At 34.3% G+C, this 19,445-nt stretch overlaps 1 protein-coding gene across 1 annotated transcript in view; it reads left to right on the top strand.

The window, feature by feature from the left end:
- Positions 1–19,445, top strand: part of LanA (laminin subunit alpha) — a 147,546-nt gene that overhangs the window by 43,257 nt on the left and 84,844 nt on the right. Inside the window, exons 7-16 of the mRNA XM_071590876.1 lie at positions 922–1,131; positions 4,549–4,821; positions 6,714–6,851; positions 8,209–8,481; positions 10,819–10,953; positions 12,793–12,957; positions 13,397–13,555; positions 14,046–14,302; positions 15,742–16,017; positions 17,234–17,455. Coding sequence (XP_071446977.1) covers positions 922–1,131; positions 4,549–4,821; positions 6,714–6,851; positions 8,209–8,481; positions 10,819–10,953; positions 12,793–12,957; positions 13,397–13,555; positions 14,046–14,302; positions 15,742–16,017; positions 17,234–17,455 — 2,108 coding nt within the window. The remainder of the gene's footprint in view (positions 1–921; positions 1,132–4,548; positions 4,822–6,713; positions 6,852–8,208; positions 8,482–10,818; positions 10,954–12,792; positions 12,958–13,396; positions 13,556–14,045; positions 14,303–15,741; positions 16,018–17,233; positions 17,456–19,445) is intronic.

A 19,445-nucleotide genomic window follows, 5' to 3' on the forward strand; every position in this document is an offset into this window, starting at 1 on the left:
ATGCATTTTCTTCTTTCTTTGCCTATTGCCACATGAGATCCTCGTGGCCATATATTTGACATGTCGTCTGGCTTCCCATGGGGGTTGTTTGAACTGATCAGCATAATTTCTCTTTGTTCACAAGTTATCCATCCATATACAAGTAGATTAGATTTTGGTGTATTTGAAAATTTGCATTCTCACCATTAATTGAGTTCTTTTGATTGGCTTGATTCCCTTTTTGCCTGATTGAACTCAGTTGTTAAATTTTGAAGCAATGCTAAATATGTACTAGCATCGTTATTACTCAACACCTCTGAACTATACTCTTGAGATTGAATTTACTCTGTCTATTAAGCCATTAGTTGAGGACTATTGGTTGGTAACTGAGCACTTGTCTTGAAAATATTTAATTTTAACTTTGAACAATGCATGATGTCAAGACAATTTATAGTTGCTGGGGTTACCTTCCATTGCATCAAAAAATTAATAGAATTTTATAAATGAAACTAATTACTGTATTACACAGTTGATATATCCATTGATTTTTCATAATGAATCCAAAATATATCCTCCTATTGGTATTTTCAGAGCTTTAATCATTAAATGAGATTATTATTATTTAAATGCACCATCAACACTGTATTGATGTACCTGTATGGTCAACACACTGTCTAAAAAATTAGAAGTTTGAAGATAATCTTTTAATTATTTAATTATTTAATTTTTAATTATTATGGCAACATTTTTGGATTTATTCCTAGCACTGTGGGTGTTTCTTCCATTAAATGGAAACTCCACAATGTTATTTTGGTATTCTGATAACAAAGAAAATATTTTCAATTGAAATTTTTCTGCCATAAATAGTAGTTATTTTTTCATGGAATTCAATCACCTGTTTGAATGCACACATACATTGAAATATTCTTTTTTTTAATACAGCTTGCAACTGCTTTGGCCACAGTGATGAGTGTGAGTATGATCCGGAGATCGATGAGAAGAGGCTTTCATTGGACATCCATGGGAAGTATGAAGGAGGCGGGGTGTGCAAAAATTGCCGTGATCATACGGAGGGCAACAATTGCGATCGCTGCAAGCCAGGCTTCTTCCGTCCATTTGGGAGATCATTAGAAGATCCACATGTGTGTGAACGTAAGCACACTTCACTATTTTGATCTTTATTTTTCTTCATTCTGTATTTTTTTATTTGTCTTTGGCAGCCAGAACTCTTTTATGCTAACGAAGAATGTTGCCTCTGCATGGATTTGTATTTTTATTAGTTTAACAAGAAAATGACAGCAAATTCAGTTACTTGGTAATCAAATAAGTTATTTATTTTTGTAAATGAAAGAAACTGCTTTTCAGTACCACAATGCAGGGAGAAATTGAACCAGAACACTCTGCTTCCTGTACTATAATCATTAAGCATAGGAGCCCAGCAGAAATTAGTATGTTAGAATGTTTGCAGTTCATTAGAGTTGACCGAGAATGTGGCTCTTTTGTGTTAGTATATTTGTTGCTGGTAACTCTGTTTTCCCTTCCATGGTCATAACATGTATAACCAAAGAAACTGTGTCAGAAGATAATCATAAATTGCAGCATCAGATCAAACAAATTACAGAGCAATATAACCTAATGTTTAACCCTATTCCATGTGAAATTCGCATGTGAGATAGGAGGCCAGTTCCTTTTTGCCACAAGTTTCATGATGTTCATTCCAGGTGTAAAATATTATCATACCCATCCTTCAGTAGAACTGCACTGCTTCCTCTCTGTGACCATTTCTAATTCCTAAACCATACTCTCCAAATCCTCTTCCATCCCTCCTTTCACCTACCACTGCATTACAATCTCACATGACTATTAGCAGCTTCTTTCCTAACACTTCTTCTAATATTTCTTCTAATGTATCAGACAAACTGTCCGTTTCTTCCTCCTAGTGACCACTTGTTGGTATATTCACCTGGATCACCACTACAGTAGTAAGGTCTACTTTCTTAGTAGTATCTAGTCGTCTAGTCACTTAGTAAGAACTTTGCCTGTATAATTTTATCACTCACATGCTCTATATTTACAACCCTTCTCCTCAGTTTACTATTGAATGTCATCCCATGTTGACTCGACTTCCCCCAATATTAATTACTCTACAGCTATCACTGTGGTAATCCCTTCTTTCTCTCTTGATGTTTTGTAGCTTTCCTGTCCTCAACATCTTCCTAATATTCCATGCACATGTACTAACCATTTTAGTTTTCTTCTGGAGCTTATTTTCCTCTGCTTTCAACTTAGTATTACTCAAGGCTGTAGGGATGTACCTTCCATACTGCCAGGCACCACATCCAACTCAGTGGGCAGATTCCCATAGTTGCCAGGATTCATTTTTGCTCTGTGTCTGTCCATATTCAGTATTGGGATGACTATTGAGGTTAATTCCCATAACTTTCTCAATATTGATTTTAATGTGGCACCAACTCTGAGATGGCCATCTCACTGGAGTCAAACACCATGCAGTCACCTCACTACAGAACAGATGCTGTGCAGACTACCTTTTGACTGGCCTACCTTCAATCTGTGGTTGACCCTACCAATATAGTTTTAGGGGTCAATGGAACTCACAAACCCTTGCACATTGTTGAGTTTTGTAGTCCATGGGAAGGTAGAACCCTGGGCAAATAGTAACAAACTGAAGATATCCATAGAAAAAAGCCAATACCAGACCAGAATCCCTATTGACTGGGCGTTTGCCCTTCGTTTAAATGCTGCTTCGGTGCGACAACGTCCACCCCTTCAGCGACAATGTGTGTGCAATTGGCACATAGGAAACAATGACAAACGAAAGTGTAATTGACGAACGTGTACCTTTCCAGTGTTAGTAGAAAAAAGCCAATACATGACCCAGGAGCATATATATTAAGAAACCGTGCATGTAAAATCAATGGGAAACAGCTAAAGAGAATGAAGACTTTTAAATATCTAGGCATACACATAGACAATAAACTTACCTTTCTACCTCATGTGAACTACACTTGCTCGAAGGTTAAGACAATCTTTGGTGCCATAAGAAGGCTTTGCCGTTGTACATATGGCCTCAAACCGATGGAAAACATCTATGAGGGAGTAGTAATACCCATTGCCACTTATGGGTGCGAAATTTGGTCCCACAGAGTCAATCTCGCAAGATTCAAGAGAAAGCTAAAGGAGACACAGTGTGCCTGCTTGATAGCAATGTGCAACAGATATTCCACCATGAGCTGCGATGCACTCTGTATAGTGGCTGCAACTCCATCTCTAAAATACCGAATTTGGGAAAGAATTGCTCTAAACAAATGGAGGAAAAAATATATAGAGTATTTCAGCCTCTTGTTAGATGCAGAAAATGCAGTACAAAGATCAAGATTAAAAAGCTTATTGAGACAGGAAACACATAGAGAATGGAACGACGAATGGAACAGAGCAGAAAAGGGAAGGAAAACGCTCCATATATTTCCGGGCATAGATGACAGGATAAAATTAAATATTAAACACTCCTCAGCAAGCACACCAGTGTTAACTGGACATGGGAACTTCAACTCCTACTTACACCTCATAGGGAAATGTTTTACCCCTCTGTGTAACTGTGGAAAAGAAGACACAGCAGAACATAGAGTGGAGGACTGTGTATTCTATGAAACAGATCGACAACTCTTATGGAGCAGTATGGAAGAGATGCTAACAAGCATTAGAGAAATGATTACATTCTGCCTAAAGAACAACAATTAGCTGCTTGAAAAATTTGCAATTAGAAAACCGCCAAATACTGAACCACAACAAGTGAACTAACTGAAAAATATTTTGTGTAAAATGTAGCAATGTTTTCCCCTATTTGTCCATTGAGTGATTTTTTTCTTAAATTGTTTATCATTAGTTTAACTCCTAACATATATAAGCACCTGTGGATGTTAAAATTTTAGAATAACATGTTGTTTCCATTTGTCTGTTTATTATTTGTGTTGCTTGTATAACTGGAGTTCCATGTATTAAACTCTAGTGATTGTGATGAACATAATGTCAGGGACTTAATGGTGTTTTACTAACACACTGATTGACTGAATGTTTTAAGTGTTTGCGATAACCCATTGTATTAGTGTTTTTGTGATATTTTAGTACACAAATTGGCAAAGAGACATGTATTCGGAACATTTTTAAAGACTAACCATGATGTTTGTATCTTAAAACCTAAAGCATACTGTACTTACTGTGCATGAAAAATTCTTTATTAGTTATCTAATGTTCTTGATAAAAGGGGAAACTAAGATTCAAAGGAATCCGCAACTTACTGTGAAGTAAAATAAAAAGTGGATCCAGGAAACCATTGGTCAAATGGGTTCAAAAATTTAAATTTAGTTCTAGGGAAGGGCAGATTCATGGGGCTGATTTATTATGTTTCATATCTTCAAAATTGTAATACTTATTGCTAATTTCATTTCATTTAAGTGAATGCATTTTGGATATGGTTAATTATGTTCCTCCCTTTGAGCATGTTTTGATAAATGCTTGCTTTTCTCTTCCTCTGCCATCATCATTTCACAGCTTGCCAGTGTAACTACTTCTACTCCACCAACAATTGTGCTGAGGGTTCAGGGCAATGTGAGTGCAAGCCAGAGTTCACACCCCCTAATTGTGACAGTTGCAGCTTTGGCTATTTTGGTTATCCTGACTGTCGTCCTTGTGACTGCCACCTGAATGGAACAAGAGGTTTCCACTGTGAGGCTGATGGGGGACAGTGTCCCTGCAGACAGAACTATGCAGGAAAATACTGCGACAGCTGTGCTGATGGCTTCTACAACTTCTCCATTTGCACATGTAAGTTTGGAAAATGTATTTTGGCCTTTACTCTGTTGTAATGTTATTTCCCATTGTATGAATGTGGAGAGTAACTAGTAATTTTTTCACTTCCACCACTAATGAAATATTTCATTCTACAATTAAAATTATGGTACAATGTATGTATGGAAAGTATGAGTAGAAGAATATGGAGTTTTTTGCTGTCAGATTGACTCAATGCCATTGCCATTTAAGCTTAATCTGTTTTGAAAATATGTGGTTTAACACACAATGTATGATATATTTTTCTAAACACTGTGTAGGAAAAAGTGCTCAATAAAATTGAGATAGTATTTCAGCCATTCTAAATTAGCTGTTATTGAGATACATGTTGTTGTTTGATGCATTAAATGGAAAACCCATTTAGGATATCTATCACCCATGGGAGCCATCCAAAATTCCGAGTCAATTCTTGGTACTCTTGTCATTCCCCATCTGTTATTGCTATTTCTTCAAAAACATAAACATTAGGTAGTCATACATACTAATCATTAGGCCTTTTACTGTCTTACTATATCTCTCAATGTGTTTAAGAATGAAATTTACTAATAGGTACCTGAGGCATTGCCTTTTTCCAATTCACAACTAGTTGAATTGCTCTGTTTCTAATTTTAATTTGTTGTAAAATTTAACCTCACATATCAAAATCAACCTTCTGGTTGATTTATATGGTTTTTATTTGCTTCATTGGTAATACTCACCATAAACTCTTGATCATGCATATGCTGATTATTCATGTTACAAATTATCCATTCTACTCTCTTCCCAGCACCTTGAAATTTTCGTAAAATTACAATTGTAAAGATAGTTAAATGTTTTGAAACTTCATTATAATTTTTTTTTAAATCCAAGTTTGAAATACCACCACTTTCGTGAAAGTTTTTAATTTCACAAAACAAAACGTTGTCTATAGTATTTAATGTTTTAATTGGAACATATTTGTACCATCCATACTTTTTAAATTGTTTCCCTTACAGCCATTAGCTCTAATAATTCCATATTCTCCTTTAAGGCAAGCAAATACATAGCTTTGCTAAGCAACAAATTAGTCGTTAACTATTTGTGCTGTATTATTTTAATCAATACCATATGAAAAATATAAATTCATATGAGCGATCCATTTTTTAAATTTTTCCTTTGCCAATCATTTGTTGTTTTATGGCTACATGACTGGATTAGCTCTCTGAGAAAAATATGTTCTTCTGTTCACTTTATGATAGATGATAGTTTCGCGTTTTTGTAAATCTATAGTTTCACCCTTAAAAAATGGCTGAAAGTTGGGAAATATTTATTTTAAAACCTATAAAACCTCAAATTAATCACAGGGAATGAAGAAGGGGTTTCCATATATATATATATATATATATGGAAACCCCTCTTGTGATCCGTTCTATTCCGCCTTCCCCACCTCTATTGTGTTCGTCCTTTATACGTGTTCCTATCCCTTTTCCTTATATATGTTTCTGTATATATGAGTATATATATATATATACATATATATACATATATATATACATATATATATATATATATATATATATATATATATATATATATATATATATATATATATATATATATATATATATATATATATATATATATATATATATATATATATACATATATATATACATATATATATATATATATGTATATATATATATATATATATATATATATATCCGTTTATATAACAACCATATTTTCCATGTATTTCAGTTATCAATGTTTTTTGGCTATCACTGCTACATTGTACATTCATTAGTATAAATAGTCGGGAGTTTGCTGTACTTTCAAGTCAGTTGACTGAACTGAAGATATGTTCATTGTGATCTTTTCACTAATTCTTTGTACTTTTTCCTTAATAGCGTGTGAGTGCCATCCTGTCGGCTCTCTGTCAGACGTGTGCAGCAAAGAGGATGGTCAGTGCCCTTGTAGGAGCAACTTTGGTGGAAGAAGTTGTAAAGAATGCCGGGATGGCTACTTTAACTACCCAGAGTGCACATGTAAGTGAATTCTATTCTAGTCAAAATGCAACAATTTTAAAGGCAGATTTTCACATTACTGCTCAGCGTTTATGAGGAGGAAATGATTAAAGAGGCATGGGAAGAACTGGAGGTAGGAATGAAAGCCGGCGGGGAATTCATAAAGCAAGTTAGGTTTGCTGATGATCAAGCTTTAGTATGTCAGTCAGCCAAGGGGTTGCAAGCATTGATGAGTGAATTGGAAATTCAGTGCGACGGAATTGGCATGTGAATCAATATTAATAAAACAAAGGTTATGCAATTTTCCAGAAGGAAAAAGGCTAAGCTAAGCATTAAAATAGTAGGGCAAAAACTAAAGCAGGTAGAACAGTTTATGTATCTCAGAAGTGTTTTGGACCAACACAGTAAAATTAGTATGTAGAGACATAAGGAGAAGAATTGCAGTATGAAAAGAGGCTTTCACAAGAAGGAGGGAGTTGATGACAGGGACCTTGAGTAAGGGTATTAAGAAAAGACTTGGTACATTACATATGGTAAGAAATGAGTGTGTTGTTAGATAAGGTTGTTAAGAAAGGTCTCGTCAAAACTTTGATATGCGGTGCAGTTATGTATGGAGTGGAAACATGGTCATTGAAGCAGGATGATAGATGTAGATTGGAGGCTTTTGAAATGTGGGTGTGGAGAAGAATAGAGAAGGTTAAATGGACAGAGAAGAAAACAAATGAGGAAGCACTTGGCATGGTGGGCAAAGAGAGGGGTTTGTTGGGAGAAAGCCTATGGAGGCAGGAAAAGTGAATAAAGGGGGTATTGATCGGCAGTGGGATGTTGAAGACTGTAATAGAGGGGAGAATGTTAGGCAAACAAGGAAAGGACAGGGACAGAATAGGGCTGTTGGACAGGATGAAGGGAGGAAGGAAGTACTCAGAGATGAAGAGGGACCTAATGTAGATTAGGTTGCTGGAGTTTGTGTTTTGTTAGGAGTCACAAAATATTTATTTGGTAGTTGTGTCCATTTATTTGGTAGTCATGACCTCTTTTCCAGCTCCAGAGAGAATAGATGTATATTATTGTTATAATAGGTAAACTACCACTAAAGGTAGATTACCTTATAATATGTATATAATAGATTACCTTCTAATAATTTAAGAAATAAAACCAAGACTTTTTGAAATCCAACCATGCATGGTCTAATAACTCATTAAAAGTTTTAAAATAGCTCCAAAGAAATGCATGAGGAGCAAAATGACTTTCTTTTGAGGTTGTTGATGTGGTCCTCTACCGTTTAGCTGAAACAGTAAATGTTGGGACAGTAAAGATGATTTTGGAGGGATGAAGTGGTTATGGTAACTTTATTTTTAACTTTTCTCTCACTCTCCAGACTGTAACTGTGATGCAAGAGGTACTCTGCCTGGAGTATGTGGGAAAGAGAATGGAAATTGCTTGTGCCGAGATGGATATGGAGGACCACGGTGTGATCAATGTCTTCCTGGTTTCTTTGGCTACCCTGATTGTCGACCTTGTGACTGTAGTACTCAAGGAAGTGCTTCCTCTGTGTGTGATGCATCCGGCCGTTGCCCCTGCCTTCCAAATTTTGCTGAAAGAACATGCGATCAATGTAGTCCTGGTTACTTTCAATACCCCGAATGTCTTGGTAAGATATAGTTTCACTCTCACTCTCTTTCAGTGCAAAGTTTCATCATGAGCTGTCTGTTGCTCTAGGCTCCTGGTGCTTCTTCAGTTCTCTTCCTCGTACCCCCCCTCCTTGTCATTGCTCTATATCCTCTTTCAATTAATAAACCATGTTTGTCACCTTGTTCCCCTCCCATTATCATGGTCACCAGCACATATCTTTAAAGAAATACCTTTCTCAGCCCTTGTCCCATTCTAATTCTCTTCTTGTCTTGTTTGGTTTTCAGCACTTGCATTTCCCTCTGTCCATCAATCTGAAGGTTAAAATTCTTCTTCAATTTAGCATTGCAAAACTTGTCATACTTTCCTCAACTTTTGCCAGTAATATCTATATCTCAAATCCATAAACGAAAACTCACCCTCTTTCTTAGTTCCAATTTCAATTTCTACCTAACAACCAAAATTTATCCAAAAGTTTGGGTGTTTTTTTCATGTTAGTTATTATATTTTTTCATTTTCACTTTGCCAGTCCTACCTCTGAGCCTAGAAATTTTTGACCTCTTGCATGATCTAGTTGTTTTTTGTTGAAATCTTCATCTCCTCTACCTTTTTGGTGATCATTGGTTTTTATTCATTTTCCCTTCCCTTTTAAGTATCTGTATTTATTAAAATTTTGTGAAATACCATTCATTTCATTTTTTTCACTTTCAAGTTTTTGGAATGTTTTAATGTAATTTCAGTATGCAGGGATGCATCTTACTTGTTTTTAATCCTAAGAAGAACATCAAAAGTAACAGCCAGTTTAGCCTGCTTAAGTTCAAAACGCATTACCATTTTACTAAATCCATAAGTAGAAAGAATTATTTCATTAAAATAAATAATTTTGCATTGTTAAAATGATCAATTGTATCCCTAAAATGTCAAATAAAACAGAGTTGACGACATCTTGGGAAAGTTCTTTAAAAAATGTATAGAAATAAGTGCCTTGGTATTTAAAGAATGTGGTTGTCATAATTTTCATACTTGAAGGTTTTAATTTTTATTACAGAATTGCATTTGTCACTTGGTCCAAAATAGTTGACTGTACTGTGTGGCTACAACTATAGTTTTCAACAACAAATTTTTTGGTGGCCATGAAAGACAATCTTTCAGTTTCACTTCTGCCCTAGACGCCATAATTTCTGATTAAATGTTTGGCATTAGTTGTAAGGTGCACTTAAATGAATTTCTTAAACAATGATGAATTTTTTATAGTGTTTATAATTAAATCATTACATGGACACCTATGTAAATATTTACCCCTTACAATGGCCACAATATTGTAGTATTGTGATGTTGTTACTGAATATAATGAGAGCATTGTTGAGTCAAGGGTCTAAGAGTACTTTCTAAGTTGTCCCATTTTAAATTATTATCAGGAGCAGTTGGATTTTTTGACTGGCAAATATGTACAACTCTGAAATTTTAATCAATCCAGACTGGTATAAACCTGTTAAGTTGATGTTTTGAAAAATCACAAAGACTATGTGAAAAAATTGTCATCTGGGTTTTTAGTATTATTTTTATGATTAAAAAAAATCATCTTCAATGATATGATATTCAGTTTCTAGCAGGTTAAAAATTGTAAATGAAAGCACAATTTAGCTGTCATGTGGTATCTCATTGTAGGGCCTAACTGCGAATACCCCGTGATACCATGGCATTTTAAGGTGTATCCTTACAGTGATTATTTTCATGATTTTGAACTCTGTTGTAATTGATAAAATTTTGGACCCATGTGTAATTCTGAGATTATAATTTAATCCTAATGGTAAAATTTGGAGTAAATTAAAGAGATATATGTAATTTTTTATAAATTTTAAGAGGTTTAATTAAAATTAAAGGTTAAATTAACTTGGATCATATTTAGTAAATTGATTTCACTGTCAAAGATTTTCAACCAGCAACAACCAATAGAGAAATATCTTAGTCCACCTTCAAGAAATTTATTTTTATTGATTGCATACTTACTTTTCATTGATATATAATCCATATAGGCTTTACATGTTACTATTTTATGCTAGTGAAGCATTTTGCATTCTATTTCTTGTTTATTCTTCAAAATATTAAAGATTTGTCAGAAAGAAACAAGAATGGAATGCTTTTTGTACAAAGAGGATATTGAATGGTATTCCAGGATCAAATAGTGGTCATATGCCCAAAATTATGAGATGGCATGGAATCTCAATATTGATTACTGTTGAAAGGAGTCACAATTAAAGTCATTAAGCTTAACTTAGTTGATCTTAGGAAATTTTTATCAAATGAAATTATGAGAGGGTTATTTATTATAGTAACTGTTCATACATGCTTCTTCCAGGTTGTAACTGCCATCATCATGGAGCCATTGGAGTGTCATGTGACAATGAGGGCAAGTGCCAGTGCAAACCGAACTTTGATGGAATCAATTGTGATAGTTGCAAGGAGGGCTTCTACAACTTTCCAATCTGTGAAGGTTCGTTTTTTAGAATAATTAATGAGTCGTTCTGTTGAGGTAAAACTAATCATTCAGAATGCTTTCTTTTTCCTGAATTATCCTCACTAATTTACCTGGAATGAACTTGTATAAATGAACAGGCTGTCAAAGGTATATGCTGAAGAAAATGATATTTTGAAGTATTAACATAAGAGTCATAAATAGACTCTTGCATCACTTTTGTAAAAATAATATTGTCATGTCATAAACATAGGTTCATTAAAAATAGGCCCACCATTTCACCTCTTTTGAGACTATCAACTTCATTTTGACCTCTCTTGATAATGAACAGGAGATAATAGGCCTTTTCTTATACATTATTGCATTCTTGTTAAAAAAAATGCAGTGTTGTGGAATAAGAGGGGTACTCAGGCTATGGACTCAGTCATATTAAAAAATTGTAAACATGCCATCACTAACAGTTAAGGAATGCCTCAGAGCTCCAATCTTGGTCCTGTCCTCTTTCAAATTTATATTTAAATAACCATATTTTCCCATTGATAACACTCACCTTATGTATAACGCGCACCTAGAATTCTGTAGTTATCATGAATTTGTATAGATACCACGTGCCCAGGCCTTCATAGTTATCTTGAAGGTGTATTGATGCTGCGCATCTGTATAAAGTGGAATGCTATTAGAAAGGCATGCTTCCAGACTAATTTATTTTAGCGAGACTCTTCCTTAAATTGTTGTGTACATAGGTATGTAAATGTTTGAAATATTTCAATTTTCATTACATAATGCGCATCGTCATTTTTTCCATCATCTGAACATTTTGGTAATGATAACGTGCAAAGTATCGATGGGAAAACACAGTTTTTATGACTTGCCCACACTTTTAATGGAAGTAAATGGAATGAAACAAATTTTATATGCTGATGATGCCAATAAATTAGTGTCTGCAACCTCCTTCATCAAATTAACTTTGAAGAGTACATCAGCATTACAGCTGGCAATACACTGGTGTAAAGAAAATAATCTGAAACTGAATGATGAAAAATCGCAGGCAATGCATTTTTCATTGCTTAGGAAGTTCTTTCAATAAAATATTTAAAAACTCTTGCCCTCAGCTGACTCAAAACAGTGATTATAAAAATTTGTAATAAAGGCAACCATTTTCTATGCCTGATGTGGGAAAAAATTCTTTCTGAATATTTTTCCAGCGAATCGGCTTTTGCTAATAGGTCAAAGTTATACCTGTGCACCCATATGATGCAGGCTAATTTTGTACCACATTTTGCTGTAAGAAAAGTGTATCTCATGGGCCAGGAAATACTTTGCATTCTTTTCAAAGTGACATAATGAAACAACACTTATCAGCCTTCCAGGCAAATTCTAACTACCAGTCCCCTGATCCCAGTCAGACCTGTATATCAAATTCAATTGAACCAAACCTGCAAGCCTTGGGCCAAAGTCAATGAGACTAAACCTTTACAATAAATTACCTCAGAAATTCACAGGTGTAGCAGATATGACTCTGTTAAAAGGCAAATAAAAACAAAAGGCAAAAATATTCCTAACAGGGAAAAAGTATTTCAGCCCTCTAAATTTATTAATGATGAATTATAACATATGTGTGTTTAATATTTTTATGTTAAATATGACCTATATGTATGTAATAATGATCAATATGTGCATTTTTCTCTGTTTATGTATAATTTTTCAGGATTCCTGCATATATATTTTTGTATGATGCCTCTTTTACTATTTTGCACCAATATTTGGACTTTTATTACTTTTGTCTTTTTTGTGCATTTTATGTTGCTTCATTCAGGGATAATTTTTTGACAACCTCAAAAACTGCTCACTTTTCAGAATGCAATTGTGATCCATCTGGGGTTGTAGAGTCATTCACTGGCTGTGGGTCCTTACCTCCTGGAGAGCTATGCCAATGCAAGGAACATGTGCAAGGAAGAATATGTAATGAATGCAAACCCCTTTTCTGGAATCTTCAGGCACCAAACCCAACTGGATGTGAAGGTCTGAAAGTTTTTATGTAATTTCAAGTCGAAAAAATCAAATAGCAGCATAATGTATTATCTAAAATCCAATTTTTACATCCATATTTACTATCTCTTGGTAAATGCTTTCACTTTGGGTGTGTTAAAGGATGGGACCCAATGGGAAAAAAATTCAATTCCAATGGAAGAAGAAGCAAAATAATCAGAGCTTCATTTTAGGAAAAGTTATCATTGGGCTCATGTTTTCAAAGTATGATCAATTGAAAATTCTACTTAAATGCTTCCTCAAGGAGAGCAATGGGTCAGCTAAAGTTGTGGTCATTAAAGCACTGTTTCTCACTCTTTGAAATACAAGAAGCTAATAATTTTTCCTATTTTAGTCATTATACAAAGTTTTTCTTCATTCAATGTTTTCTATTTTTTTGAGCAGCTTTTGATAAACTATTTCCATCTTGCAGACTGTGATTGTTATACACCTGGTGTAATGGGAGGAATTGGGGAGTGTGATCACAAGACTGGTCAGTGTATTTGCAAGTCTTCTGTTGGGTCACGAAAATGTGATCTATGTAATGATGGAACTTATAACCTAATGGAAACAAACTTATTTGGATGCAATGGTAATTATACTCATAATTTTAAATATCTGTTGACTTTTGTTCTTTTTACTCAACAATTAGAATGAAACATTTATTTTTTTATTTGTAATTAAATGTGAATATATTTCAGCTTTCGGTCTAACACTGTTGCATGTGCTAGGCTATGGAATTTTATGAACATCTACTTTTATCTTGCATTATAGTGTCAGCCACACTTTTACAAAAATACTTTAAATGAAATTTTTATGTTTTAGTGCCTCATACATTAATTAACTCTTGTGAATGGATCATTAGATTTCATATTTGGTTCTAATATAAAAATTAGTAATTCTATATTTTAAAATTCTTTTACCAGTTGTACTCAGTACCTGTATTCCATTAGATAACAGCTACCCCTTTTATTCTTAGTAATGTTCTTCTTTAATGTTTTCTATGATGTAAGATAGCCTTACTGCCAAGGGATAATAAACCTTGTTAAAGTGTACGCCATGTGGGGACTGATTCTTTCCAGACTGTGGATGTGACATTGGTGGTTCCATCACCATGGTATGCCAAAAAGACACGGGTCAATGTCCATGTAAGCCTAGGATTGAGGGACTGACTTGCACTGAGCCATTGAAGGCTCATTATTTTCCCACCCTACATCAATACCAGTTCGAAGCAGAGGATGGAAGGACGGCCGCTTACACCCCAGTGCGCTATGGATTCAATGAGCGTGCATTCTCAAACTTCTCTTGGAAGGGCTATGCAGTGTTCTCCCAGTTACAGGTTTGTTATGAGAGCCATCATATAGGCAAAAAATTGTTAAAATTGAAATTAACTTTGATGAAAAAGGTAATTTCACAATTACACTGATGCGTAATTACAGAAAGTATGATCATTTTGTGGCCTAGAAGGTATTTGGATGAATTCTGAAATTTTCCTCTTAAAAGTTAAGGCTACAGTCAAAAATGCTAAATCATTGCTTTCTGCTGACATACCCCATCAAATGAGCCCAGCTAAACATATTTCATTATGTCTTGTATCTTTTCTTTCCCTAATTCTAGCCATAGTTTTAGCAGTTGAATGGATGTATGCTATCATCTTTGAAACTGGAAAAAAGGAAAGGTTATCTGAACTCCCAATTATTCTAGATTCAATGCGATACCCTCTCCAAGATATCACAGTTTATTTTAATATAGCTGCTACAAATTTCTAAAGAAGCTTAAGAATTTGTTTTCATCTGTATTATAATATGTTCTTTAACAGTCTTTTAATTACTGAGAAATGTTCAGCATTTGATCCAGCAATGAATAACATTAAATGTCTTGGTAATTAATATTTATACAGATACTTCCTTTTTATTTTTTAGTCTACCCTTAATGGTATTTCATGTCTCTATGAATTTCTACTTTATGAATGTCCATCTGTTATTTTATAGGTGCTGTAAACTCTCAATTATCCATGTGTAGATAATCCATATTGCAGATTATCCATGCCATTCTTCTTCCTAGCAAATTTTGATAAAATGACTATTGTAAATATAATCAAATGATTTTAAACTTCGATATACTTTTTTTAAATACAAGTTTGTAATAACTGACTTTCTTAACAGTTTTTTATTACAACAAATCAAGAGTTTTCATTTGTTTGCAATATTTTGATTTGAACATTTTTATACTATTTTAACTTCCCATGTTCATTTCCTTCACAGCCATTAGCCATGAGAATTCCATATCCCCCCTTAAGGCAAGCAAATACATTGTTTTACTCCATGCGACAAATTAGTCATTTCTATTACTTTGTATCATATGATGAATATGAATCCACATTAGTGATCCTTTTTACAATCCATCCTTTGTCAAGTCATTTTTTGTTTCCTGGCAATAAGATTGGTTTAGATTTCTGGGGAAAATACATTCTACTATACCCTTGATGATAGTTGTTTTCTTGTAATGTATAATTCCACTCTTAAAGAAATGGCTGAAAAAGGAAAATATTGTGCTTTCCATTTGTGAAAAAACTTGAATTAATCGCACAGAATGAAGTTGGAGAGTTTCCATTTATATCATTACCGATAAATTTCTGGCATTTAATCTCCAGCAAATAAATTTATGATGCTATAATTTGACTTCATCCATTAGTACTTGCTTTTATGATATACTCTTCTCTGTAAGGAATTCTTTTTATGTCCAAGATCATAAAATAAATTCCTCCTTCATTTTCAGAATGAAATCATTCAAGATGTTTACATCGAGAAGTCATCCATCTATCGTATGATTCTTCGGTATGTGAATCCAACCCAGGAAACTGCTCTTGGAACCATCACCATTACTCCAGATAACCCGAGTGACATAGAGCAAACCTTCCATGTTGTGATGAAGCCAAATGAGCAACCTTCTTTTGTTACGGTGTCTGGACCATCAGGATCTATTCCATCACCTATGGTCATGAATCCTGGAAGGTGGTCTATTAAAATTAAGACTGACCAGTATATGTTTTTGGTAAGGATTACAATTATTCTCAGTAACTTGATTTTAATAGAATCATTCAAATGAAATATTTTAGTCTCTATTGTCCACTTTTATCAATGAATGTGTACTAAATGTAATTGGAGTGGTTTCAATGGTTTAAGTATTTCCTTCCCACTAAAAAATGGGCATGATAAAAAATAGTGAAATTACTATAACTTTCATGCAAAATAAATGAATTATGGTTACTTAATTATGAAAAAACCTTCAATTGAGTCAAGTAATTTCAAATACATATTTTTTTAAGGTATGTGTGACTAGGAAAGCCTGTGGTACTGGAAAAGTAGCACTCTCGTTCCAATGATGGTTATTAACAGCATAAAAATCTTAAAATAAACATTTATGTAAGAATTTAATATCCTAGTCGCTTCATATTTGATCAAAATGATAGCCCAAATTTGAAGAGGCTTCTGCTCATATGTGTGTAAATATATTACTTGAAATTTGCTGAAATGCCTTAGAGTAATTATATGAATCAGTAAAAATATTTGAGCTTTCCATATTAATGTAGTTTCTCATCTTTGTTCGTGAAAATAAAAGTACTATAAATTGGTTTCATTGGCACTGAAAGGGATGCAAAAGATTTTTGAAGTCATTGGCCATGATGCTGTACATTTAAGAGCAAGGCCTTTCCAGGTAAAATAATTATGGGACCTATCATTATGATTTTGCTTCAGTTGCCAAAATCCAATTTGTAAATAATGCTTTCCTTCAACACATATATCTGCGATTTAAGCTTTCTTCCTTTCTTCCCTTCCCCCATTCCCCCAACAAAAGAGTAAAAGAGGAGTTTCACTGTATCAAATCATTCCATTTCAAGGAGAGGAACAAATTTGAGCATGGGATGTTTATTCTGACCCAGGAGAACTTTATGTTGGTTCTCCTCTTTCATGGTTCCTTCTGTTATTTTCTTAAGTAAACCGTCGTATATCTAGATGTGCTGAATTTGGTTTCATCTCCTTCTTATGCTTTCCATAACATTTCCTCTTCACCCACTCTTCCCAATACTTTTTCACTTGTCACTCAACTATCCTCTTTATTTTAATTATTCTACCATGGAGCCAAATTCCCAAATATTCCTACCGGCAGTATTCACCTTATGCATTATTTAAATGGAGTGTTGTACAAAATAAAGTGTTTGTGTATTTTATGCTTTCATGTCACACTCACACTTGATTTTTTCCCCTAGGATTATTTTGTCATTATGCCATCAGCCTTCTATGAAGCAACCATCCTCTCCAAGAGTGTCAACAATCCATGTGTGATTGTGGGCAGCAATACAAACCAGACTCTTTGCAGACACTTCCAATATCCCCAGGTTTCCCAGTATGACATGGTTCATGGAGAAGGTGGTTACATACCTGAGGGAAACGAAAGAATGCCTATAAGAGAGTACTTCACCGATGAGAAGGTAAAGAAATTAAAATGTATTCCTCTAATCCATGGTTTATACCCCATTTTTTATTATATAGTTCATATTGGATACACCAAAATTCCATCTGGATACTAACCATGCCGAAGATTTTGTATATGGCTTATATTTGCTTGATTTAGAAGCACTTTTTGATATAGTTCCAGTATTGTTAAATCATTCTTTTAATTTTTTTGTTTTTGCCTAGGTTTATACAGTTTCATATGTTTAAGTCTGGTATTCACTTCAGTGCATCCTTTTTATCTTTTTATTTCTATTTAAAGGAACAATGAAGAAAATGTGAGTAAAAGTAACTTTAAAGTTTTGTAAGTTCTTAGATATGTAAGATCACTCAAATGGCTGTCTTGTAAGCTACTGGAACACTGTGTGACAGTATAATAATCAATGCTATAAAAATAACCCTTGCAAACCCTGGCAACTAGCAAAACCTGTTGGTTTATATTGGACTTGCCTAAAACTATTGAGTAGTCATACATATTTGTGATACAAAGTAAATTAAACAGTAGGAATGACATGATGGCAATATCAAAAATTATCAAAGCACCAAAGGCATTGTTTGGAATGATGAAAGACTACATAAAAGATTCAGTTGGAGAAAATTGATTTCAACATTAATTACTGTTAGGAACACTGAATCTTGTTACTGGCATCACATATGTAAAAAACTAGCATGAAATATCAGCCAAAGGACGTAAGGAAAAATTAAATGCAACTTTTCAGAAAACTAATTTGGAATCAAGAAGAACAGAGGCACCATCAATGAGAAGGGAGGCCATACTAAGGATCCTAGTAGAACATATTATACCCATAAAAAAGCCTTCATGAGGTGTGTTCAGATTCAGAGATCTCCTATTTCTTTTCTGACAAACCTCTAACCCCAGAAAGTTGAAAGTTATTTTTAACTTCTCAACATAATCTCTCTTTCGATGCATACATTTTTCACAGTGCTGAAACCATGATTCCATAGCCACTGAGAATTGTTCTGTTGCCTTCTCTTGCACTCACAGGAAACAGGAAAAACAGGATCATTTGTTCTTGTACTCATTGCCCCATGATAGTTGGCCTTCTTTGAACTGTCGCACCCACAGATGTACATTTTTCTCATGCATAGCACTAATACCACATGCCTAATTCAATTGGCAATGAAGTTTGATGGTTATTTAACCTCTTAAGTGGAGAAAGCAGATGATCATATATTTCTTGTACACTACTGAATGCTATTTTAGTACAGTAAATGCTTCTCTAGCTGGAGACATCTATGCAATTCCTGTGCTCTATATGGTGCAGCCATCAGTCCTTCTATTTATATAGTGCCTGTATTTTTTAAGCTCCATCACAGAAATCTATCTTTTCCCAGCACCAAAGAAAAAATTGGGTTTCCTTAGAGCTTGAGCACACCTCATATGTGTGGCATTCATAGACTCAGGAACAGCATTTGCCATTGGAGAGATGAATGAAATTGTCAATTGCCAAAAACTCTAGAAAAGAGTTTAAATGGCTAAGGAATAATCAATCAACTGTATAAAAACAAGCCACATCAAGTACTTCAGGTAAATGGAATATAGAAGAAAAATAAATGCTGAAATAAATATTTAAATGAGAATGCGAATTGTAGTATTTTTCAGGGTACATTTGCAAGATGTGGCTTAAGAAGCACATTGAATGGGCATCTAAGGACTTAAGGGGGGTGGAGAAGAAATGAATGTGCTCCATTTCACAGATGACTTTGCACATCCAGAAAAGAGTAGATAAAACCAGTCAGTTTGAGTGCAGTGGATCAACTACATCAAGCATATAACATGGGCATAATTAGGTAGAAAATCCAAAATCTTAGTATGAGAAGGGGAGATCCTGAAGGCATACCATGTACCCACAGGAGAGAAAGTAGAAGTGGAATCTTTCTGCTACCTTTGAAGCAGCTGAACTTGTGATGGAAGGAACATGAACCAAAAAACACCTCACAGCATGA

The sequence above is a fragment of the Hetaerina americana genome, unplaced genomic scaffold (genome assembly GCF_022747635.1).
Source record: "Hetaerina americana unplaced genomic scaffold, ioHetAmer1.1.p SCAF_4, whole genome shotgun sequence".
Classification (NCBI taxonomy): Eukaryota; Metazoa; Arthropoda; class Insecta; order Odonata; family Calopterygidae; genus Hetaerina; species Hetaerina americana.